Genomic DNA, 25,503 nt, shown 5'->3' with positions numbered 1-25,503 from the left:
TTGTACTGAAGCAATATTCTGTTACAGAAAATGTTCATGACAGGATTTTTTTTCTCTTTAAAATACTGTGTGGTGACGGGGAGGAGCCCTCAGTGGCAGCATCGAAGTGATCAACTTTACAGGTTGGGACTCTGAAAGTGGAGAACCCAGAAGTTTTACCTGAAATTGTTGACTTGGAACCTGTAATTTCAGAGTAGGTCTCCTTCCCCTGCGAGCAGTTTCTGTCTAGCCTCCGGAGGAACAGAGACACCGAGGCAGGGATGTAGCAATCCAACTTGTCCTCGCTGTAGTCACACCACAAGGCCCTCTTTCACCTGGAATTTGGGCTTTTGATGTTTACTTGATTTTTAAAATGTACATGTGGGTATGGAAGTACCTGTTTTACTTTTTACAAGAAGTAATTCTAGTGTACCTACATATATTTTTCTCTTTTTATAAATTTAAGTATGATGTAGGCTTAGGTAGTAGTGGATGAAGAGACCTGTCAGTTAAAATGATCAAGAAGACTTTTTAGAAGGGGAGGGAGCGAGAGCGGGAGATCCGTGGGAGGAAGTCCCAGGTTCAGGACCTCAGAGACGTTTCCCTAGCACACTTTTCTAGAGTGAGTAGATACTCCGCTTTCTCCGTACATTTGCATCTGAGGGGTGCAGACGCACTGGGAAGTGAGGCTAAGGAGGGGCAGAAAGATGAGATTCGGGGAGTGGCGGAGGTGAGGGAGGGTGTCTGTGTTCTCAGCACCATTGTACCCCATGGTCGAAGGTGCTGTCTTAGCCTGGGGACCCATCTGAGGACTTGTGCTCATAGGGCCTGGGCTCTAATCGGGCTGTGCCATCCACTGCCCGTGAACACCATGTCTTAGTTAATTCCTGGGTTTGTGTCTCCTGTAGTTATAATTCTATGGAAGGCACTTTGTAAACTGTGAAGTGCATTGGAAATATTAGTTATTACGAGTACCTAGGACTTTTTAGTATAGCACTTTATCCATACCTGCTCTCTCTCTGGGTTTGTGTTCCTCATCTGTTGCCATGGTGTTAGTCTCTCTCCCTTTGGTTATGTGACTTACCCTCTGTCCCCTGCCTTCACAGAGGCTTCTGTAGGCCCTCCCTGGTGATAGCTCAAGTCAGTTTATGGACTGGTGGGAGAAGCCTCAAGGGCCCACTTTTTCTCTGTTATAATTGAACAGCTTTCCAGACAGTATTTCTCTAGGACCTCTGACGTTTAATAGTGGGCATTTCAGGGATTAGGTTTCAATCAAGGTGAGGGGGAGTGGTTTGATTCCTAATAAGGAAATCAGTTTGAGCTAAGTGGAGACTTAGGACACTTTTCAGGTTCAGATCACATTCCTGTATGTGTAATTCACACTGAGTCCCAGTGAATGACTCTGATTCTAGCATTTTAGCAGAACAGGGGTACAGTAGAGCCCACGGGCTGATTCCAACCTGCCGCCTATTTCTATAAAGTTTTACTGGAACATACCATGCCTGCCTTGTCTAGGTGCGCTTTCCTGCTGGGGTAGCAGAGCCAAATAGTTCCTATAGACACGGCACAGCCTGCACTGCCTCACATCCTCGCTCCCTGGCCCTTCACAGAAAAGGAAGGTTGGACTCTGTTCTAGCAGTGCGCCCCAGGAAATCTAGTAAAATCAACGCTTTATCAGGAACAGTGTGTGTCAGGTGCTCGTGGCGGTAATTTTTTCAGGAAACCCCTTCCAAGTTCTTTGAATGTCTTGACTCCCCACGTGAGATCCACATCCGTGGGGGACGTACTTCAGGAAAGGGTCACACACTGAAATCTCTCAATAGCTAGACGGGTGAGAGCACGTGGTGACTTTTCGGCTAATATGCTTTTTGAGGTTCTTTTTTTTTTTTTTTTTCCCTTCCCCTTCGCTTTTTTCCCTTCTCTTTTCCTGCGCCCCCCCCCTTCTCCCACCCACCAACTAAACAGGGTTGAGTTCCTCAGGAGCCTGTGTAGCAATTAACAGCCGCTGCGCAGGAGAGCCCCACCTCGGAGACCGAGTGCTGGTGGTGGGCCAGAGAGTCGGCACCGTGAAGTTCTTCGGGACAACGAACTTCGCTCCAGGTAACCCGTCTCTGCGCGCTCGGCCCAGTTTGAGCCCTTCAGAATACAAGAGGCTTAAAATTATAAATGTGGGTAGTTCCTGATGACCAGTTCTCAGGGACGTTGGTTAGCGGTGGTGCCGGCGAAGCCCTACAGCGGTGGAAGTTCCGACCGGACTCAGGCTACCTGTCGTCCGCGATGTCTCCCTGCCAGCTGTCTTCTAAGTTGTCTCATGTTAAAGTTCATTGTCGTTCTCCAGCTTCACCTGCACCGATTGCCAAGAGTGCTCAGAAACAGAAAACATCAGGATTAGATTTTTGCTAAGGATATTCCTTTTTTTAATTTTTTTTTATTCCTTTTTTTAAAAATTCCAAGTTTTTATTTAAATTCTGGTTGACATATGCAGTAAAATTGGTTTCGGATGTAGAATTCAGTGATTCCTCCCTTACATGTGACACCCAGTGCTCACCACAAGTGCCCTCCTCATCCGTCTAGCCCGTCCTCCAGCCTCCCCTCCAGCAACCCTTAGTTTGTTCTCTATAGTTAAGAGTCTCTTATAGTTTGCTGCCCCCCTCCCTTTTTTTTTTTCTTTCCCTTCCCCTATATTCATCTGTTTTGTTTCTTAAATTCCACACATGAGTGAAATCATATGATATTTGTCTTTCCCTGCCAGACTTATTTCACTTAGCGTAATACACTCTTGTTCCATCCACATTGTGGCAAAGGGCAAGATTTCATTCTTTTTGACGGCTGAGTAATATTCCAGGGCGTTTATATCACATCTTCTTTAACCATTCATCAGCTGATAGACACTTGGGCTCTTTCCATAATTTGACTATTATTGGTAATGTTGCTATAAGCATTGGGGTGCATTTGCCCCTTGGAATCAGTATTTTTGTATCCTTTGGGTAAGTAGATATTCTTAAAATGAGTTCACAGGATATAGCCTTTATGTGAGTGGCTTAGAGAAGAAGTCAACAAACCAGTTTGAGGGAAAAAGAAAAAGCTTCTGTGCACCCTGGGACCTTAAAAATACATGTTTGTGTATTTACATATTCATTCCAATCTAGACTTAATATTGTGTTTCCAAAAGTAAAGATCAGCTTTCTTTGCATTTTCAGTGATTTTAATTTTAAATATAGAAGCCCATTGAATGAAACCATGTTTGTGTATTTTGAATGGCAATATGCTATTTTGACACATGGTGGCATTGCAGGATTTTAGGAAAAGGTAACCCAGAACATTGATTTTAAATCTGTAGCATTCTGTCAAGAACTGTGAAGGATCTGATTTTACCCTACGTGTGTAAGCTGACAAGTTAGATTGCCACCGTTTCATAGATGCTGATGGAAGATGTTAGGCTCCCGATTCAGAGACAGGACTTCCACGGTCCCAGCAGTGGCAGAAGCAAAGGGTCAGCGTTTTCTTGCACTCGCTCCCCGAGCCCCAGTTCCCGGGGGTGGGGATGACACCGGCACACCCTGTGTTTTATGCTACAGGAGAAGAGCCCTGAGTTTCAGCAATCTGAACCTTTATACTAGACAACACGCATGCCTGTATTTTATGTGGGGCCTGCTGTCCGCACTCTGTCTCTGTCCTCCAAGGCTGTCCTCTGTGCAGGCATCCATGAAAAGACAACGCCTCTCTTTGTAAAACATGCAGAAACATGAGCGAGCCGTGGAGGATTGTCTCCCAGCACAGTCTTGTTCCATTATCCCACTTATAATTGCAGTCCACCTAATTGATTTGAGATGGGCTGTGTGTTGTATAATTCATGTCTCTCACAGGTCTCCAGGTAATGATTGAGGTGAGTTAGGATTGTCTTAATATAGTTCTCAAATAAAAATTCAAGAATCCCCAAGGTAGGGTATTTTTCACAATGTCCATGTCTTTTGAATTCCCTTTCTCTATATTAAACAAGGTTAGAAATGGTTTAGTTCACTGGATACAGTTCTTTATTTTAGGTTGACTTTTAATTTTTAAATTCCTTTGGTTAAGCATTTAGAAATTTAGGTAGTCAATCATAAGCAAATATAAAGTTGGAAACTTTTCTGTTAAAGTCATTCAGTTCCTTTAGGAAGTAGTAGCATCTATGTCTTATGGCACCAAAATTTAGATCAGTCAGTTCTAGAGAACAGTCCTAATTAATGGAAGCTCTTTTTTTTTTTTTTTTAAAATGGAAGCTCTTTAGATTATAAGATCTAGACCTAAAAGAGGTCATCTTTAGCCTCTTTAGCCTTTTTATTAGAAAAAAAATTACCATTTAAATGGGAAACAATATATACCACTACCAGACAAGGTATAGTCACAATTGTTAACACTTGTCATACTGTCTTTCTGTGGCATGGTACACTTTTTCAAGAGTCATATGGTAAACATGTTGCCATTGTATGGTACACTGTAACATTGAGAGTTGGAGCTGTGTCACTCTGAAATAAAAATGACAGCCAGACAACCTTGGTTAGTGACATTCAGAAATGTGATGACCTATTTCCAGAGCATTCATATGGCTAAGAAGTAAGTTTGTTGACTCTGTACTTGTACACTGATTAAGTATAGGAGACTGTGGTCATGCATTAGTCTTTTCAGTATAAAAGTATCAAAAAATGGGCTGAAGTGTCATCTTTTTGAACATACGAGGAACAGACCGGAGAACTTCGAGATTGCCATTTTTGAGGCTCTACAGACTCTTTGAATTAGCAATCTGAAAGAAACAATATTTTTGTATTTTGGAATTTAGGATTTATAGTAAGTTTCTCAATATCTGTATTCTTATTTTTTATTTGATACTGAGTGTAAGAGACCAGATCCAATTACTACTGTGTTCTACTTTTAAGTAAAAATGAACAGATCAGTAGAGACTTCTAACCGGTCTTGAGGTCCCCTCCATTTGAGGATCCTTCTTCCAGGAGTAACTATGTATATATTCCGAGTAGGAGTATGTGTTGGTTTACCTAATTCTCACCACACCGAAAGCAGCCTCACTGCTGTAGTTTGGGCCCTCTAGAAAAGGGGCCAAAGTTTCCTCAGAGAGGGCCCTTTTACATACTTAAAATAAACCTTTTAGAAAATTCCTCCTACTAGCTAATCTAAATCTTTTCTCTACGGTTAAGTATTATAATTTTTCTCTTCATCTTGGGTGGGGAAACAAAAAGAGAAAAAGAAGAGTCACCATGAAGTCTAATCATATTTTCCAAATTACTTTTGTCCTCCCTCAATTATCCAAGAACTGTTTGTGATGCTGGAATGTTGGGAGAATGAAAGGAAGAGATTGCACATGAACGTTATGATTCATACAGCTCAGCGTTGTGTTGTACTGCTTCACTGAAACAAGCCGTATCATTGAGTCAAGGGCAGGGTTTTTTTTTGGTTCATTATGACTTGTAGATATACTGTGGTCATAACACTACTTGCATAATAGCTAATCTATGCCAAATTTGTGTATTTTATCTCTCTCCTTTAATGTACAACTCTGTAATTGTGCTTGTAAAATGTTTTTCCTGTTCATTTTTTCCAATTTTCAAATTTTATCATTTGAAAGCTCAATGATCATGATGCTCTTCCATCATTTTGGTCATTTTGTGAAAATGTTAAGCCATTCGGGCGTTGGGTTTGTATAATAGCATAACCATTTTGGGTAAAATGCAGAGGCTTTTAAAATCCAATATTCTTGTTCTAGGATATTGGTACGGTATAGAGCTTGAGAAACCCCATGGCAAGAATGATGGTTCAGTTGGAGGTGTGCAGTACTTTAGTTGTTCTCCAAGATACGGAATATTTGCTCCCCCATCCAGGGTACAAAGGTGAGAAAAATGAAATTTATGTTTTTCCACAAGGCCTTTTTGTAATTTGCAATGGTTCATAGTTATGACTTCCTCATTTTACATTAAAGACATGCACTGACTACAGCTCGTGTCTTCGTTCAAGGGGTTAACCAACCACCTTCTTCAGAGAGAAGGCTCATGGAAAGCTAAATTCGCTTTGCTGAGGATTTGCAATTTTAAAACCCTCCTTTATTCCTCATTTGCAAACCCTATGAGTATGTGTAGGCTATTAGAAGTGGCGTTTGCTGCTAAGAACAGTGAGAGCAGGGAGCTTAATCTGTCATGCAAACAAAAGTAAAAATGCTCTCTGATTGCTGCAGTCACATCCTAACTACATTAAATTTCCTGCCAGCAGGCACCCCATTCATTCTCCTCCAACCCTAATGGAACCAAAATGGCTTTTTCCTCTGATTTCTTTAGTTTTCAAAAATAGATAGGCAGTAGATCTTTGGGGGAAGTGAAGCTTTAAGGGTTTATATATACTGTACCTCCTCGGTGTTGCTCCTTAAGCTGCTACACTTCGGTACCAGCTCGTCCTGGCTTTAAAAAAACAAGTTGAGCAGAAAAAAGTCCCCGTGAAATTCCAGGTACCATTTCATGAAATGACTTATGTGCTGAAGAAGTTGGCTTGGTGTGTTCTTCGGCGGAGGGGAGACAGGACCCTAATCTTTCCATGGGAAAGAACGTACATGGTGGAGTCACATTCATGAGAACGGGTCTGCCGTCACATCCGGAGCCCTGCCTAGTTCCCTTCTAGCTGGGCTGTGGGACTGCCTCCGGGCAGATTTTAGAGTTTTTATACTATCTTCCACCTCACTTTGTTTTTCTTAATAATTTCATGTGATTTTTATTATATTAATTTCCTCCTTTGATGTACTTTCCCCCCTCATTATTTATGACAGTATAGTATTGAACATAGGTAATGCTTTGCAGTGTATGAAGTATCTTCAGTTCAGTGTTGTTTCATTTGATCCTCATAAGTATTGGGTCAGGTAAGCTGGAAAAGAACAAGAACGAGGGGCGCCTGGGTGACTCCGTTGGTTGAGCAACTGCCTTTGGCTTAGGTCATGATCCTGGAGTCCCAGGATCAAGTCCCTCAACGGGCTCCCAGCTCAGCAGGGAGTCTGCTTCTCCCTCTGACTTCTCCTCTCTCATGCTCCCTCTCACTCTCAAATAATTAAAATAAAATAAAATAAATCTTTAAAAAAGAAAAGAACAATAATGATGACAAACATTTATTGAGCATTTAGTAAAGGGTCGGCTCTGTACAGTCGACTTTAGATGCATATTTCGTTAATCCTCCTCAAACCCCGTGAGCTGTAAAGTGTTCTGATGGTTCCATTTCGCCAGTGAAGAAAAATTTCAAGACATCAAGTGACTTAGCTGAAGCCGTAGAGTTAGCAGAGGGAGCAGAAAATTTTCCTCTACCCTCTCAGGGTCAGTAGTGGCTGAGGGGGTTTGGGAGTGCTGTCTGTGAACCAAATTGACAACACAGAGATGAGCAGGAGAAAAGGCAGACAAATTTATTACATAGGAATTCACATGCACCTGGGCATCACAGAATGATGTGAGTGCCCATATAAGGGGAGAGAGTGGAGTTTTTATAGACCGTCTTACTAGGAGAAGTTGAGAGAGAAAAAGGCCACTTGTGGGAGGGCCTGTGGTTTTTAGGAAAGAAAACTGGATGGGAGATAATACAGTCTGTGACAGTGTCTGTCTGCGTCTATGACAAGAGTCCGTCTTCCCTGCTTGATGCAACTGCTGGGGAGGGGATGTAGGACAAAAGAGCTCTTTGTGGGGAACACCTGTTTTAGGCAGATAAGGAGAGTTCAGAGAAAGCCTCTCCCTGCATTTGTTGGTTCCCAAGTGTCTTTAGCTCAAAATAATCCTTATGCCAGGGTGGCATGTTCTGGAGTGGCGTATTTTGGTCTGTCTTACACTACTCAACGGTGGTGCTGGACTCAGCCCAGATTTGTTATTTTGTGTGTTTCCCAAGCCCTGTTTCGTGGTAGGCATTTTATAAATAAGGAAAAAGGTAGTAGCCAATGCACTGCACTTGTGTGTGGCTGCCCAGCCATGGGCGCCGCAGTACTGTTCCCTTGGAAGCTCCCTCTGGGTCAGGACCTGTTGCACAGGTGGGGAAAGTAGGGCAGAGGGAAGTTAAGTGAGTTGTGCAGGGGTGCACAGCTCCCAAGTGGGGATTTGAACCCAGGTAGTTGAGTGTATGTTCTTAACCAGTACCCTATCATGATTAAAAGAGGATTGCTGACTTTCTTTAGGACCGATGTCTTCTCAGTGATTGATTTATGGTAAAATCTATGCTGAGTGCCCCGTCTTCTGGGTTCTCTTATTGCTTTGGACAAATCTGCATTAACACATTGCTACTGTCTCTTACAAGTTTCATTTGTCTCTTAGTTGTGAGAACTGGGGTTCTTCATTTTATGTTTGATCACCCAGAGGACATAGTTTGCATATTTTACACACAGTAAATACTAAATCTAGTGCAGCGTTGCTTTAGCTGTAACAGCTTTCCGCCCACTAATATTAGGAAGCCACTTTCTTTCTCATGGTTTCACTTTCTTTTTCTTGCTTTGTTTAAGGAACACATGGTTTTACTTTTTTCTTTTTTCCTCGCCTTCTATTTGGTCTTCTTTAAGGTGATTCATTTAAAAGCATCCCCCTCTTCTTGGAAGATACAGGGCTCTCTCTCTAAATGAACCGCTGTCTCGATCCAGCTGTCTTCCTGTCATCTTCTGATTGTCTCATTCATCATCATCAAATACTATTAAGTGTCTTTTAGCACTTTGTGCTGTGCTAGGCATTCTATAAGCAAATAAAACAGACATGGTCCCTGATTTTGAGGAATTTCTAATTTAAAACCAGCTTTAGAGCTCTTCAAAGACACCACTGATCTTCAAGAAGGAAGAATTTTAAACTGGGGACTGCCTGAGGACAGTCTCAATCAAGGAGTGACCAATCCCAGTCCCATTCCTCCAGACTGTAGTTGTCTTTTTTTCCCTCATTTCCATTAAGAAAAAAAATGTGCCTCTGAGAATCTGTGCACAGATTATTTCCTCTGCTTGGAGAGCTTTCTACTATTACCCAGCTTTCACTGAATTCATAGCTTTTTTTTTTCTAATAATATGTAAATCATCCAATATTTCTTTGCAGAAATTCCAAGAAAACTTGCTTGACCAGATCTGATCTGATCTCTCTACCTACTTACCCATTTTTTGTCTAGGTGGTCTTCATCAGCACGGTATTAATTTTCTTATTCTTATTCTCACGATTAGGTACTTATTATTAATGAACTGATCACTTTAGGAATTAAGTTCTTCTCAACTACCCATCACCACCTAATTATCTGTCCTCTTCATCGAGTCCTATTCTCTGCGTTCATCAGTCTCTTGCTGATTGCCGTGGGCATAAATCATGTGAGAACAACGCACACGAAGTGCAAGGTGGCATTGCAGATAGTGCGAGGGTTGCAGGATTTCTGGCTGGTGACCCAAGTGTCCTGCAGGAAATGGGGGACAGCATAAAGGCTTTGTGGGTCAGGTCAGTAAACAACCGAAAGAGAATGAGACCGGGAGGATTGGCTTTTCGACGGTGAAGAATGATTTGAATATTAAAAAATGCAGACAGAGGGGCACCTGGGTGGCTCAGTGGGTTAAGCTGCTGCCTTCGGCTCAGGTCATGATCTCAGGGTCCTGGGATCGAGCCCCGCATCGGGCTCTCTGCTCAGCAGGGAGCCTGCTTCCTCCTCACTCTCTGCCTGCCTCTCTGCCTGCTTGTGATCTCTGTCTGTCAAATAAATAAAATCTTTAAAAAAAAAAAAAAGAAAAAAAAGTGCAGACAGACCTGTCAGCAAAGTTACCTTTATGGCTGTGCCAAGAGTCAGATATAAAGTAAAGGATGTTGGCTTGTACTTACCCATGCAGTTTTATCAGAAAATTACATGCATAGACGGCCCGAGTCAGTATCTTTTTTTTTTTTTTTCAATTTAAGACTGTGACATTTTTATAATTCTGATCAAACATTTGTTAAAGTCAACATAAAACAAATTTATTTTTAGGTTTTTTAGTTTTATCTGTGAAGATAAAGTTCCAAAGAAATAATGTCAAGTCCCCATTTTAAATGAATTTACTTTAAGTTGACTTTTTCTGCATTACTCGTTGTTCGATAACAAGGCTCTCTTCTGTTTTGTTATTGCCTGTCTTCTCTGCCAGCTTCAAGTTCGTTCCTGGCTCCTAATAGATGCTCAATAAATGTTTGTTGAATAGGTGAAATAAGAAATAACATTGGTGTGAAAGCCTCAGTTGAGAGCCAGTCCTAAAACTGAACACTTGCTACTTCTTCCAGTGAGGTTTGCTAATTAGGTTTGCTTTATTCACAGGGTAACGGATTCCCTGGATACTCTTTCAGAAATTTCTTCAAATAAACAGAATCATTCTTATCCTGGTAGGTTTATACAGTTTTATGTTATGAATAATTATTTGTTTGCTTTTATTTATCAAAAAATGTTTTATTGTGAAATACATGTGTATACAAAAGAGTAAATGCCTTTGTATAGTTTATGTAATGATAAAGCAGACATCTGCTACCTGCCCTATTGCTGAAGGTGACCTGAACAGTAGAAGCCAGGAGTATCCCCTAGTCTCATCTGCTTCCCTTCTCATATACCTGTCCTCAGATTATGAGTCTTGAATTTTGTGTTAATTATTCCCTTGATTTTTAAAAATATCTTTATCATGCTTATATAGATATATTAATAATATATATTATAAAATGTATATAAATTTAATTGTTGGTTATTTTGTTAGTGTTCATTAAAAGATACTGTTCATTCTACACTTGATGGATATTTGTGACACATTTGTTTTTTTACAGTTAAGAACTAGATTATTGCACACATTTGCCACGGTTTCTCTAGGATTGCACGAGGCAGGGGCCACCCAGATCTTCAGCCTCCCTGCGTAACGGCAGCCTGTTCGCAGGGCACCTGCCCGTGAGCAGTGAATGAGAGCCTCTGCAGCTCCTTATCCACCAGCCTTAGTCCTGTTTAGAAGTCTTTGCCCATCTGATGGATTTAAATTGTACCTTTGGGTTTTAATTTGCAATTTTCAGATTATAAATGAGGTGGAGCCTCATTTTTTTCATGTTGATGGGCCATATGCATTTTCTCTCTTATGACATACCTGTTCAAGTCTCTTGCCCAGTTTTCTTTTGGTTGGCTTGTCTTGTTAATTTGTAGGTTTCTATATACATTTTGGACACTAATGCTTTGCCAGTCTTGTGTGTTATGAATATCTTGCTTGCCTGGTTTTTGACTTATCTTTTGCGTTCTCCCGCCCCCACCACCTGTTTGGTGTCTTTTGATAAGCAGATATTTAAAAGTTTTAAGTAGTCAAAATAGCCAACCACTGGGAGGCCTGGGTGGCTCAGTGGGTTAAGCATCTGCCTTCGGCTCAGGTCATGATCCCAGGGTCCGGGGATTGAGTCTTGCATCAGGTTCCTTGCTCAGTGGGGAACCTGCTTCTCCCTCTGCCTGCCTCTCTCTCTCTCTCTGACAAATAAATAAAATCTTAAAAAAAATAGCAAACCATTATGTTCTTCATGTTTTATCTTAGGAAATCTTTTCCTAAAACAGACCTCACACAGATATTTTCCTATATTGCTTTCTAAAAGTTTTGTTTTGTATTTTTGCTTTTCATATTTATCAGTTCACCTGGAATTGATTTTGGGTATAGTGAGGGTCTAATTTCATTTTTTCCCCGTAGGATAACCGTCTTTGTAAGAGTGATTTATATAACTAGCCCTTAAATACTTTGTTGAGGTTAATTTTATGGCTTGTGGGTTTTCACCATTCTAATACACATTCTAATGTACTGTGTAGTAGTATCTAACTGTTATTTCCATTTGAAATTCCCTGATGATGTATGATGTCATATTAGTTTGCTAGGGCTAGCATAACAAAGTACCAGAGATCAGGTGGCTTAAGCAAAGGAATTACTCTCTCAAAATTCTGGACACTAAAAGTCCAAGATCAACGTGTTGGCAGGGTTGGTTTCTTCTAAGGCTCTTGTTTTGCCTTGTAGATGGGGTCTTTCTCCCATGTCTTAACAAAGTCTTTTTCTGCCTATGTGTCTGTGTCTTAATCTCTTCTTTGAAGGACACTAGTCATCTTGGATTAGGGCTGACCTATTTCATCTGATTATAACATAATTGCCACTTTAAAGGCCTTGTCTCCAAATATAGTAGCATTCTGAGGTACTGGCGATTAGGACTTTAACACATGAATGGGGGCACAATTCAGCTCATAATAGAAGTTGAAGATCTTTGCACATATTTTCCATCTGTCCGTTTTCTTTGGTGAATTATTCTTCCTGGTCTTTTGCTCATTTTAAAAATTGTGTGTTCATTGTTTTCTCATTATCGAGTTTTAATTCTTTAAAAATTTTTTTCTTATTATTGAGTTTTAAGCAGGTTTTTGTTGTTGTTGTTGTATATTTTGAATCCTAGACCTTTATCAGAATGTGTTTTGGAAATATTTTCTCTAGTCTGTAGCTTGTCTTTTCATTGTCTTAACGGTCTATCGCAGAGCAGAAGTCTTTAATTTTAGCAAACTCCAGGGTATCTTTTTTTTTTTTCTTCCATGAATTGTGCTTTTGGTGCTATATCTGAAATGTCATCATTGAACGCAAGGTCATCCTGTGTTATCTTTTTAGTAGTTTACAGTTTTGTATTTTCCATGTAGATCACTTGTTCAAGGAGTTAATTTTTGTGAAAGGTGTAAAATTTGTGTTTGGATTCTTTTTTTTTTTTTTTTGGCATATTTTAGGGCTATTTGTTAAAAAGTCTATCTTTCTCCCTTGAATTGCGTTGAATTGCGTCTGCTCTTTTGTCAGAGATCAGCTGACTACATTGTGTGGATCTATTTCTGGGCTTTCGGTTCTGTTCCATTGCTCTTGTTATCTTTCATTAATACCACATTGTCTTAACTGCTGTAGCTTTATAGTGATTCTTCAAGTTTCTTCTAGATCGTCCTCAGTGTTATGCTAGTTTTTCTGGGCTTTTTGCCTCTTCATACAAACTTCCCAAATAGTTGGTTTCTATAAAATAATTTGTTGGGATTTTGATTGGGATTGCCTTTCCTTTCCTTTGCCTTGATTGTATAGATCAAATGGGGGAAGAACTAATGTCTTCACAATTTTGAGTCTTCCTATCCGTGAACATGGAATACTGATTTATCTTACTTGATTTCTTTCATCAGAGTTTTATAGTTTTTCCCATACAGATTTTACACGTCTTACTAGATTTATACCAATATATTTCATTTTTTGATGCTAATGTAAATGGTATTGCTTTTTAAATAATTCTTTTTACCTTCTATCAGCTTTCTTTTGGTGAAGTATTTGCTTAACATATCTTTTTCTATCAGTTGTCTTATAACTTTTCTACGTCCTTGTGTTTTTGAAATATTTTCTAAATAGAATATGATTGGATTTCACTTCTTTAAGAAAATATGGTTTGACAATGTTTGCCTTTAACCCCAGAGTTTCACCTATTTATGTTTATTGTAAGAACCCATGTCTTTGGATTTATTTATGCTATTTATTTGCTATTTTTACTTTTTTTTTATACTTGTGGTCTACTTTTATTCTAGTTATATTCCTACCCCTTCTTGTTCTTACTCTATTCTTCTCTACTTGAATGAAAATTATACGGTATGAACATACTTCTTAATATTTATTGTAGGTACTTTGACATACATACTTAGCAAATTCTAAAGCTAATCATCATGTGTACTCTTTCCCATGTGATAGAAAATCCTTAGCTAGGTTATTCAACTTCTATATAATTTACCTCACAAGTTTTGCATTATTATAACAGTTTTTATGTAATTAATAACCAATATTTAATTTGCTCACATTTTTACCAGTGTCTCTAGTCCTTAATCTTCAGAACTTCAGAGATCATTCTGTTCCTACCACATTTGTATACGTGTGTGTGGGTGTGTGGATGTATTTGTGTATATATATATTTTAAAGATTTATGTATTTATTTGAGAGAGAGAGAGCAAGTGAGCACAGAGAGAGAGGGAGAAGGAGAAGCAGATTCCCCACTGAGTAGGGAACCTGATGTGGGGCTTGATCTCAGGACCCTGGAATCATGATCTGAGCCAAAGATAGAAGCTTAACCAAATGAACCACCCGTGTGCCCCTACCACATGTATATTTTTAAAAATTTCTTTTAGAAAGGGTCTGTCTCTCAGTTTTTCTCTTTTCTAATGATAGTTTTACTGGGTAAAACTAACAGTTGGTGAAAATTTGAGTTGGAAAGATGTTTTCTCCCTTTACATTAACAATATAATTTTATTATTTTCTGTATGGCATCACTTTTTTGAGAAGTCTGCTATGAGTCTGCCTAACCTATACTTTTGTAGGTGATTTATCTTTCTTTTTGACAGCCGTTAAAGGTCTTCTCTATTTCCTTAGTGTTGTATAGTTTTACTGTAATGTTGTCTAGATGTTGTTTGTTTTTCCTTTTTGTTATCATGGGTCTTCCTGGATCTGGGAATTAATATCTTTGATCAATTCTGTAAAACTCTTGTCTGTATACTTAAAATATTTCTCCTTTATTAATCTCTTTATTATCCCTTCAGACACTCTGATGACTAGTGTCCTAGACTTCCTCACTTTCCCTTGCCTCTCTTGTATTTTTCACCTTGGTCTTTTTGGATTGTATTCTAGACATCTTCAGCTCTATCTTCATGTTTCCTGATTCTTTCTTCAGTGATGTTTATTCTGCTGTTTAACCCAGCCACAAAATTTTTAGTTAGAAAATTTTTATTTCTTTTTTCCTTTTTACAAATCTGTTTTGTAGTTACTTATTATCACTTGTTATTTCCCTCATATTTTTAAGTTTTCCTTTTATCTTTTTAAACATCTTAAATATTGTTATCTTTTACATTAAGTAATTCCATACCTGAAGTCTTTGTGAGCCTAACTTATGATTCTGCCTGTCTGTTTTTGTGAACCTAACTCACAGTACCTTCTTTCCTTGTGGATTTTGTAATTTATTATTGTGAGATGCTTATTCTACTCAGAATTTAATGTACAGGAATTCTTTGAGGCCTGAGTTGATGCCTCCAGAGAAGATTGTATTTACTTCTGCCCGTTACTCCTAGAGGTACTGCCAACCTGGGACTACTTTAACTTATATTCCCTGCAATTTTTTAAAATTTCATAGATAAAATGAATTTGACTTATGATCACAAATTATTTATTTATTTATTTATTTTCTAGGATTTTATTTATTTACTTGTCAGAGAGAGAGAGAGAGAGACAGCGTGAGCGAGCACAGGCAGACAGAGTGGCAGGCAGAGGCAGAGGGAGAAGCAGGCTTCCTGCCAAGCTAGGAGCCTCATGCGGGACTCGATCCCAGGAAACTGGGATCATGACCTGAGCCGAAGGCAGCTGCTTAACCAACTGAGCCACCCAGGCGTCCCTGATCACAAATTTTGAAGGGAGAAGAATCTTGCCACCTTCTAAGCATTAAGTTTGACACAGCCACTTTATTTTGTTTTGTTGGAATGGTGTTTCATTCTGTTTCTCACTTAACTTACATTGAAGGTGAGCTGGTTGGGATCCTCATTTTAAACAGGAGTCTTGTGCTAGAGTCCCCCTTTTGTTAGGCCCCAGATTTTATTCCTTTCCCACCTCCTGTGCAGCCAGTCAGAGTTCTCTAGAATTTAATGGCAATCCTGTGGTACAAGTTGATAGATTGCTGTGGTGCTCGATTACTTCTCATGGGTTGTCTTTTTGGTTGTTGGTGTCTTTGAAATTGTGCCTTGTACCCGCTCAAATATATATAAATATATATATATATATATATATATATATATATATATATATAAAATAGTTGTTTAAAATTATACTCACTTCAGTCAAGAGATTGATTCAGCACATCTGCTCTGCCATAACTTTCCAGAACTGGAAATCTTACTCTTTCTTAGAAACATCTTTTTAAAAATGTACCTTTCATGAAATCTTTTTATTTCTTTTAAATGACTCTGTCATTTGCGAATGCCAAGAATCATAAACTCTGAAATTAATGTTTAATATTTTATTGCAAGTATTTTTTTTTAAGATTTTATTTATTTATTTGAGAGAGAGAGACAGTGAGAGAGAGCATGAGCGAGGAGAAGGTCAGAGAGCGAAGCAGACTCCCCATGGAGCTGGGAGCCTGATGTGGGACTCGATCCCGGGACTCCAGGATCACGCCCTGAGCCGAAGGCAGTCGTCCAACCAACTGAGCCACCCAGGCGTCCCTGTTTAATATTTTATAAATGGCATATTTGGTAATAGCATTTTTAAGCCATTTTTATTCTCTCTTTCATAGGATTTATCAAGATTATAATATTTGAGAATAAAAAGATTCAACTTTATCAGTCTCTAATTTAGTTTTATTTGGTTTTCAAGAAATTTTATAACCTCCAAATGGAATGTCATGATCTTAACTTATTTATACATATACATTGTTTGATGAGAAAGATAAAAATTTGTCAAAAAATCCAAACTTCTATTATATTTTGTATGTACTTACTTTCTTTGCTTTTTTTCCCCCAGAGAAACACTTGATAAAATAGAACACCTATAGAGAAATGATAGACGATAACTTTTAATGAGGACTGCAAATTTATGATTTATTTTTCCTCTTTTGACCTTAACTTTGGCATTTAGGTTTTAGGAGAAGTTTCAGTACGACTTCTGCTTCTTCCCAAAAAGAGATTAACAGAAGAAATGCTTTTGCCAAGTGAGTATTAATAAGATGTAGAAAAACACATTTCAAGATGAATATGACAGGATTCTGTGAAGGAAGAAAGTAGATTTTGTACCTTTTGAGCTGCTTGGTAGAATTTTAGCACTTTGGAGAAAAGGTGTGATGAGTGCATTGAGCTGAGTCCTCCCTCCTTCCCCCGCAAAAACTCAATTAAAAATGTCACCGGTGACTAACAGTAGTATGCTGCATATATTTTCAGAGAGATTTAGTACCATTAAGAAGAGGTGGAGGGATTTACCTTTCGTGTTATTATTGAATAGGGTGGATTGATTTTAAACTGTTTACTTCATTAGTGAGAGATTTGATTTAATATTTTCAGCAACACATGGAAGAAATGTCAGGTCTGTTTGCATAAAGTTATCTTAGTATTCTTTTAAATAATATTCCCACTTCCTTTTGTAGAATATACTGCTCAAATGCCTTTTTGGTTGTTGTTTCTTTATAGAATCTTTTCTTTTCTTTTTCTTTTATATATTTCCCTCAGACCCACTTTACTCCCCCTGATATTTTTCTGACAATTTTGAAAACTTTTATTTTTAGAGAAATACGAGGCTCTTCTAGATTGATTGGATAAAGGAGTTCTTTTTTTTAATGTATTTTTATTTTTTTAATTTAATTTTTTTCTAATTAATCTAAGGGCTAATGCCTAGGGCTGTGGAGGGGTGGGTGGGAAAGGAAAATAGGACTAGCTGAGTAGGAAGGCCACATCCTTGCTTACGTGTGGCGCTGTGGAAGCCGCTAGCAGGTGGAGCCCGGGTGCGGGAACTGGGCTGTCAGCTGAGCAGCAGGAAGGCAGTTTTTAATCATCTGGTAAGAAGTTACTCGAGGTGTCACAAGGATCTAAAATTTCACTTGCCATCTCTGTTCATCCTAAGACGCTGCTAGGTTCTGTTTAGCTGCGTTGGCTAGGGGTATTGTTTTAGTTTTTTTCTTTCCTCCAAACTTTCACCAGTTTCGAGTGTGTTAAAATTGGTCTCCTCGCTTGAGTAGCTGAGCATGTTCAGGGCAGTGACTCTCTGTTCCAGTTTCTTGAAGATATCCAAGACTACTTAGGCAGAATGGAAGAAATACCAAGAAGAGACCATGGGCATATGAGGGACCCGGGGTGGGGCCCAGTGTCAGCGGTCTTGAGCGATGCTGGGGCTGGGGGAGCACGAGGTCCAGGGAACCAAGGGAAGGACGAGAAATCTGAACCATGGGGATTAAGCAACAGGTATGGGTAGACACAGGATCATCTGCTGACCTGAGGAAAATGTGAGGACCTTCTCTTTATTTTCTATAAAAATCAAAGAAATGTAGCTTTACTGGTACTTGTGTAGATTGAGACTGTGGTACCTGTTTTAAAAAAAGAAAAAAAAAAAGAAATAAACTAGTACCTGTTTATTGAGTGTATAAAATCAATTGTAAAAATAATTGATTTCTGTTTATAGAGTATGAGACTGAAATGTTTGGTGGCTGCTGTTCTGAGGAACAAGAGGGCGTTGGCAGGTATCAGGAGAGCTGTCTGTGACCTGGGCTAGTGCAGACATAAGAGTGACGGCTGGCCATCTGCCAGGGGCACAGAGAGGATCGGGTCCTGTACTGTGACCAGGCTGGAAACCTGATGCATTATGAAGACTGAGTTGAAAAATAAGTACATTGAGATTCCCCACACACTGCCATTTTCTTGTTTGGTCTTATGGAAATAAGTGATAAGTCCAGAAGAAACATGGAAAACGTAGCGGTATGAAAATTCTTGGGGAGGAAACTGGAAAGGTTCGTGCAAAGGACCTGCCTGCCCCACCTGAGAGAGGATGTGAGGAAATGGGCACAGGATCTGGTTTTCCACGTCATTTGTCGAGATGACCGTGATGAACCCATTTCATTCAGAGGACAACATGATGGCAAGCGGCTTGATGCAGGTCGCCTGTCTTCAGAATTCTATGTGTATCTAATGCCAAGAGTAGGGGCAGAGAGAGAGGGGGCCTGGAATCTGAATGGGGCACCACAGTGCCCTGGTTGTCCTGAGGAGTCCGTTTTCTCCCACCTGGCATCCAGCCCGCATCTGGGTCCCGTTGCCACACGCAGCCTGGTCCTCACCAGCTTCTCTCCACTCCTGCCCATGCCGCCACCGCGCGTCCCAGCTGTGGAGTTCAGCCTGTTGACATGGTTCACACGATCAGCTCAAATTTGAATGTCTTGAGGCAGAACTCCCAATCTGGTTCGCTGCATATTCTGTGAGATCACACCGTGCATTTGCATTCATTGTGCCTTGAAGCTTCTCGATTCTCAAACACGACGAAATCCACATTCGTTGGCGCAGCACGTGAGGGCCGCCTGCATGCACGCTCCTGTCTGCGTCCCCTGGCTTCGCTCTCACCAGCGAGGCTGATGTGTCACTTTCTCAAGGAAAGCTCTTCCCTGGCCCTTAGGGGAGGCTGCAGGGCCCCCTGTCTCAGGGCTCCCGCACCGCGTGCTGTCTGTACCGCGGCGCTGATGACGGTTTACTGAGTATTACACACAAATCTAGAACCTCGCCCCGGCCATTTCATGCGTGGTCAGTTAATGTTTTTGAGTAAGTAGCTCCTAAATGTACTGTAATTCCAAGTTTCTCGCCTCCCTGAGCTTTTAGAGCTATTAGACGTAACTGGAATCAGATCATTCTTATTTAATGTTAACTCCTCACCCAAAACAATGAATTTTTGGTTTAGACCTTGAATTCATTTATTACTACTCAGCAGGGAGCCTGCTTCTCCCTCTGCCTCTGCCTGTCATTCTGTCTGCCTGTGCTCCCTCTCTCTCTCTGACAAATAAATAAAATCTTTAAAAAAAAAATTGAAAAATTATTTAAAAAACTAAGTGCAGATAAAGGTCATCTGTATTTTTTATCACCTAAATGAAATTATCACTTCCATTTTGGTATATACTCTCCCATTTTTTTTTCCTAAAGAATGTATCTGAATTTTAAACCAAATTGGACAAATCATACTCTCCATACCCTCTGAAAGCTTTTTCCCTTATTAAATCCTGTAATCTTTAACAATTTTCCTTGGTGTGGCTTTTGCAGTATTTTAAAAGACTGTCTTGTGATATGGAAACATTTTTATGGTAATAATTAGTGAAAAAAAATAATAATTTAACTAACAGTAGATGCCAGACTTTTCATACATGTATCTGCTTTCCCTCCCTTCCCACCTGTGTGTGTGTATGTGTGCTTGTGTGTTCAGGTAGATATCCAGTCTATTTCCTTCCGGTTCTTTCCTATTTTCTAAGGTATGTATTTAGCTGTTTAATTTACTTAGAAATTATTTTAACATACAGTGAGTGGTAAGAATCATATTCTTTACCCCAGATGATTTTTACAGCACTCCTAGTTGAGTGTTCACTCCTGTGATTTGTGTGATTTGAAGTTTCCTTTTTCAATCACATGAGAAAAAAAAAAAGTATGCATATTTCTCTAAGGTATCTTTTCTGTGTCACACAGAAGTACATTCTTGTGCCAGAGCCGCATTGTTTTAGTTGCAATAACTTTAGAATTTAACATGCTGGCAATGTAAATCTTTGCGGTGTGTGTTTCCAGTTTTGTCTTAATTACTAACACCCATCTGTGGTTGTAAGCGCCTGGCCTCTTTGTGCTTGTAACCGCCTTGTATGGGAGCCCCGTCTGTCCTCTTCACCATCTCTCTGATCGGAGGAATATAGCTTCATTTTTTTGATTCTTAAATTCATCTTCCATTTGAAAGGAGATAATATCATGGCAGTGGCTTGGGTAAGGTTGGAGAAGATAATGGATGGAGAGTTCCTTGCACATAGTAGGTGCTCAGGAAATGATACGCAGCATCATTTTTATGAGAAACTTAGAGTGATTTGTGAGGTTGCAAACTATCCCTCTGGGGGGTGAATTCAGGGAGAATTGACACAAATATGTTTCTATCCAGGAGCAAAGCTAGGATATTTTTCTTTTGTGTTTCTCTGTAAAGGTTTGTGCTTTTCCCAGCAGGTATTACGTATTCTTTGTTAACCTTATCATCATATGTGTACATTAGTGACAAATAATACTTTTTCCCCATTATGTTTTCTAACTAGAATTCTGTCACATGTTGGCAAATGTGGCTTGGGACAAATCTTTGGACCTCAGTTTTCTTACCCATGAAATTAGGTCTTCCTTTCTTACAGGGTCGTTAATGGAAGGAAATGAGACGTTGTGTGTGATAGTGTGTTAGGAAACCCAGACGGTAGGATGCAGTAGAGGATCGGTAGGACCCCGTTTCTTCCCAGCACCGTGTGGTTTTGGTAGCAGGTTCTGCCTTGTCTCTGCAGTGGGGACGGAGAGGAGGTTTGTTTTGGAGGAGAGGTGCCATGCAGATGGAGTGTGCAAGGCTGTGGTGGTGGTGATTTGGGGAAGTCTCAGGTCACAGAGGACAGCCGAAGCTGGTGACGTTTCAGGCCCAGTGACTTGGCAGTGACCGTGAGGAGCGCTGGGGCAGTATCGCCTGAGGCCCTGGATCACTTCCCGTGTGGGAGCTCAGTGGTTTTGTCCTCAGGTCAGGTTGGTGGCGGGTGCCAGGAGGCAGTACATTCTAAATAACGTTTTGCAGAGAAAAGAGAAAGAGTCCTGCTCCTGGGAACTAAGCTCCTCCTCCCTGTTAGTGGCTGGGAGGGGCCTAAAGCCTGAGGTGTGGCTGTAGTTCATTCAGAAATGATGTATATAAACTTATTTTATAAAGTTATAGATGAGCAGTTTCTAAACATTGTTTTTTGGGTAAATGATATTTAAAAAGTGAACAGAAGTTCATTTTAATTTACCTCAGCCCTAACACTGCAATTTTTTTTTTTTTTGCTTTGACAATTGAGCGCATTTAAACAGGTTATAAGTGTATTTTTTCTAGTGGCTGTTTTACAAAGTAAAACATAAAGTAAAGATAGTGTGTGTGTGTGTGTTTAGAAATTGCTAGTGAAGTCTTCAATCCAGATTAGGGTACTATTAAAATAACGGAGAGAGAAAAGACGTTTTAAATGTTGAACCAAAGTATATCCTAACATCGCTGTTTGGAATAGAAACAGTGCGGGTGTGAACACAGAGTGTTTGTTTTACGAGTGGGTTGCGAGCCAGGCGGGGGCAGGAATGGGACGCGTGGCCCGTGTTGCTCCCCTGCTGATGAGGCCCCCCGCTCTTCCCTCCGCCAGATCGAAACCCGCCCTGCGCCGCAGCTGGAGCAGCGCCACCAGCGCCGGGAGCCTGGAAGGGAGCGTGAAGCTGCACGAGGGGTCCCAGGTCCTCCTCACCAGCTCGAACGAGATGGGGACCGTTAGGTACGTGGGCCCCACTGACTTTGCTTCTGGGATCTGGCTCGGACTCGAGCTGCGAAGTGCCAAGGGGAGAAACGACGGAGCTGTGGGCGACAAGCGCTATTTCACCTGTAAGCCAAACCACGGCGTCTTAGTTAGGCCCAGCAGAGTGACCTATCGGGGAATAAATGGTTCAAAGCTTGTAGATGAGAATTGTTGAGTTCCACTTCTAGCATATTCGGTGAGCTCATATACACATGTAAAATAAAGAGTCCACGGCCAATGGTTTATTTAGCCCATTATTTTAGATTTGAAAGTAGAGCTAGTCTCCTAAAAAGAACCGTTATAACAATTCGGAGAGACTCCTTTAGAAAGCTAGAAATCTGAACTGTGGGTACCATGGTTCTCTTAAGACAAGTTCAAACTAAATATTTTTAAGAGCTTTTAAAAAGCTTTAGAGCCAAGAAAATTCCGAGACTTAGGGGAAAAAAATAACACGTGCCATTAGGTAACCAACTGACGTTGCTTACTCTTTCATTTTTGCACATAATATTCGATTTTTCATAGGCTGTCATTTTAAGAGTTTTCACAAGCTTTGGTCAACATATGATCTTCACATACCTTTTCCTTTCCAGTATTCTTGGAGTTTTTCTTTCGGTACTAGTAATACAGTAGAAGAGCGGCTCTGTGATTCATGTGTTTTTTATATTTTTTGGTGTGAAATGACCTGCCCTTTCAGGAATGCCTCATGAGAGACGTTAAAACCCTGGAGTCGGGTGGGCCTTTGAGGCTCTTCTGCTGAGCCCCTCAGCCATTGCCAGAGAGAGAAACGGAAGCACTGGAGCAGCCCTTCTCCTGCCCGGGTCTCTCACTCGCTGATTAACAGAGCTCGGAATCGAATGGGGGTCTCCTGACCCTGGGGCTTGTGTTCTTTCCTCTATACACAGTATGTAATCACAGAGTTTTCTTCCGAGCTGGCAGTTGCCTCATCTGAATGAACTACAAAACCCCATCATTAGGTTTAAGAATTCAAGTCATAATTAGAATTTTTTTGCACATACTTGTCTAAATCCTTATTGGACATATCTATAAAACACACACGAAGCACTTTCAGAACATAATGCACTTTCATCTTTGCGGAGGATTTGCCATTATTTCTTCCTGTGATATGAAAAACATTTAGAAAAATTATATTTAAGAGAAGAGAGTAAATTAAGATGTGTTAGGAAGAATCTAATAGTTACTCATTTTTAAATGTTTATGATTTCTCAATGTTTTTGGTTCTATTCATAAGACTGGAGTTGTGTTTGCTATCTCTGCTGTTTTTGTATTTTCCGTTGTTGTGGAATTCAGCCTGTTACAAAGCTACAGAACTGTATCATGCTTTTGTATTTCTTTTTGAGCACACGTTAAGAAACTGGGCTTCAAAACAGAGTGATATAATGTAAACCATTTGTGTGTGCTATGTATTGACGTTTATGTCCTATATGTGTAAAGATTTATCTTTTATTGTAGATATTTAGCCTTTAAACTACACAGAAATATCAAAACAATTTACTTTAAAAGATTGAAAGTATCCTTTAGAACGAGAGCTCGCTTTGTGCTTAGAAATAATATGTTGAACTATTTTGCAATATACTATTTAAAATCTAAATTCTGTTGCTTTGCTGCCTTTTTAAAAAGAAGTGTGGTACTTCAAATATTGCCAGAGCTATTTTCCTGATATACATTTGCGAAATATGGCTGCTTTATAATTAAGGAATATTTTTATTGATCGAAGAAAATGCCTGTATTGCAATTCAAAAGTAAACTTATTTTATTACACAGCTTATTTCTTTAAAACTCTATTTATACCTTAATATGAAATTCATGCCTACTCTGAACTTGGATATCCATAATTCTTCCTGTTAAATATGAAACACTCCCAGAAACAGTAACACCAACTCTAAGGTCAGGGAAACAGTTGTTCTCGTAGTTAGACTAGGGTCATTGAATCCAAGTAATGTGTGTGTTTACATATACTACACATACAGATTAGGTGTTTTCATTTGTGTTTTGCTTATTAAATGTCATTCTCAGTTCAGTTCTTGAGCATCAATAAAAAAGGGAAGCTGTTTCGGTTTTGGAATGTTATCTTGTCATTACACTCCCTGCATCTCCCCTTCTCTCAGTAACTCAGAGGGCTTAACTTTTTTGTCTCACCACGATGACTCGGATTTGTCCTTTCCATCTGGAGCCTTAAAAAGTATCATGCTTTCTACTCAACAAATGAAGTAGTGTTTTTAGCCACCCTCCTGCTATCCTGTTTTGATGGACAAAGAGCCATTTAAAAGAAGGAGAATGGGTTTCTAGAGTTTTCTAAAATTGTTTCACTTTTTTTTAATCACCAGTGGGATTACATTTGTTAATTTAGTGCAAAATAAACTATTTTGAATTTAGATTTAAAAAAAACATATAAATAATGACCTATATTCTACTACAAAGCTTTTATTTTTTTATTTTAGGGTGATTTGGTGGGAATATTATTAAGTGTTTCAAAGGGTTCAGGTGCAGATATTTGCTGACTCTGAACTCTGAGACCTTGCAGTCTTGGTCCGAGACGCTGGCACCCTCCTCTCCAGAACCGTGTACCACCCTCCTCATGTGTGATTTTTCTTCTTGGTATTTACCATTCTTGGTCATGTTAGACTTTTTGCTGCTTATTTTTCTCCTCTCTCACTCGATGGAGGGAGGGATTTGACTAATTCATTGCTTTATCCCTGATGCCTGGAGTAATACGGGCACCAAGTAGATGCTCAGGGAATGCTTGCGGAATGACCAGGAGCGATGAAGGCCATTGAAAGTAGGGAGATTATCTAGCTAGCTTCAGACAGGCGGCCTCAAGAGACCAGGCCCTGGACTTGCAGAGAAAGAAGGATGTTGGGGCTGATAAGAGAAGGGGAGGGAAGAACAGCAGGGTCACCGGAGGCACCTGCCTGTGTGCTTTCCCTGGGACGGCTTTGAATTTCTGTTTTGGTGGGACCGTAACTCTGAGAACGTCTTCCTATGTATGGTCGAATACTGAGTGTGTACAGCATTGGTCTCTGGGGCCAAACATTTTTATTTCAGAGTTTCATTTTGGACCTATCCACTTAGAACATGGGATAATATTATTTAAGCCACATTGACGAATGGCTAGAGACCCAAGGTGTTAAGAATCCTTCTTTTTTTTTTTAAGATTTTGTTTGACAGAGAGAAGTCACAAGTAGGCAGAGAGGCAGGCAGAGAGAGAGAGGGGAGAAAGCAGGTTCCCGTGGAGCAGAGAGCCCGACGTGCTCGATCCCAGAACCCTGGGATCATGACTTGAGCCGAAGGCAGAGGCTTTAGCCCACTGAGCCACCCAAGCGCCCCAAGAATCCTTCTTAATTAAGAAATGAATCTGGTAATTGTAACTACTCACTAGACAGTTTTTATCTAAATGTTTGACTCTGAGACATACTGTGTATCACCACATTGCAAGCCAATAGAA

At 40.0% G+C, this 25,503-nt stretch overlaps 1 protein-coding gene across 3 annotated transcripts in view; it reads left to right on the top strand.

Annotated features, from left to right (window-relative positions):
- CLIP4 (CAP-Gly domain containing linker protein family member 4) overlaps positions 1-24,123 on the top strand; it is a 67,372-nt gene extending 43,249 nt beyond the window's left edge. For all 3 annotated transcript variants that reach the window (XM_044261835.1, XM_044261837.1, XM_044261836.1), the window contains exons 12-16: positions 1,945-2,079; positions 5,738-5,861; positions 10,279-10,343; positions 16,628-16,700; positions 21,894-24,123. In XM_044261835.1, coding sequence (XP_044117770.1) covers positions 1,945-2,079; positions 5,738-5,861; positions 10,279-10,343; positions 16,628-16,700; positions 21,894-22,215 — 719 coding nt within the window. In that variant the 3' untranslated portion in view covers positions 22,216-24,123. The remainder of the gene's footprint in view (positions 1-1,944; positions 2,080-5,737; positions 5,862-10,278; positions 10,344-16,627; positions 16,701-21,893) is intronic.
- Positions 24,124-25,503: the final 1,380 nt, after the last annotated feature.

This window comes from Neovison vison, chromosome 8, assembly GCF_020171115.1.
Source record: "Neovison vison isolate M4711 chromosome 8, ASM_NN_V1, whole genome shotgun sequence".
NCBI lineage: Eukaryota > Metazoa > Chordata > Mammalia > Carnivora > Mustelidae > Neogale > Neogale vison.
The sequence above is the reverse complement of the archived record's forward strand: the minus strand, read 5'-3'. Positions and strand labels throughout refer to the sequence as shown.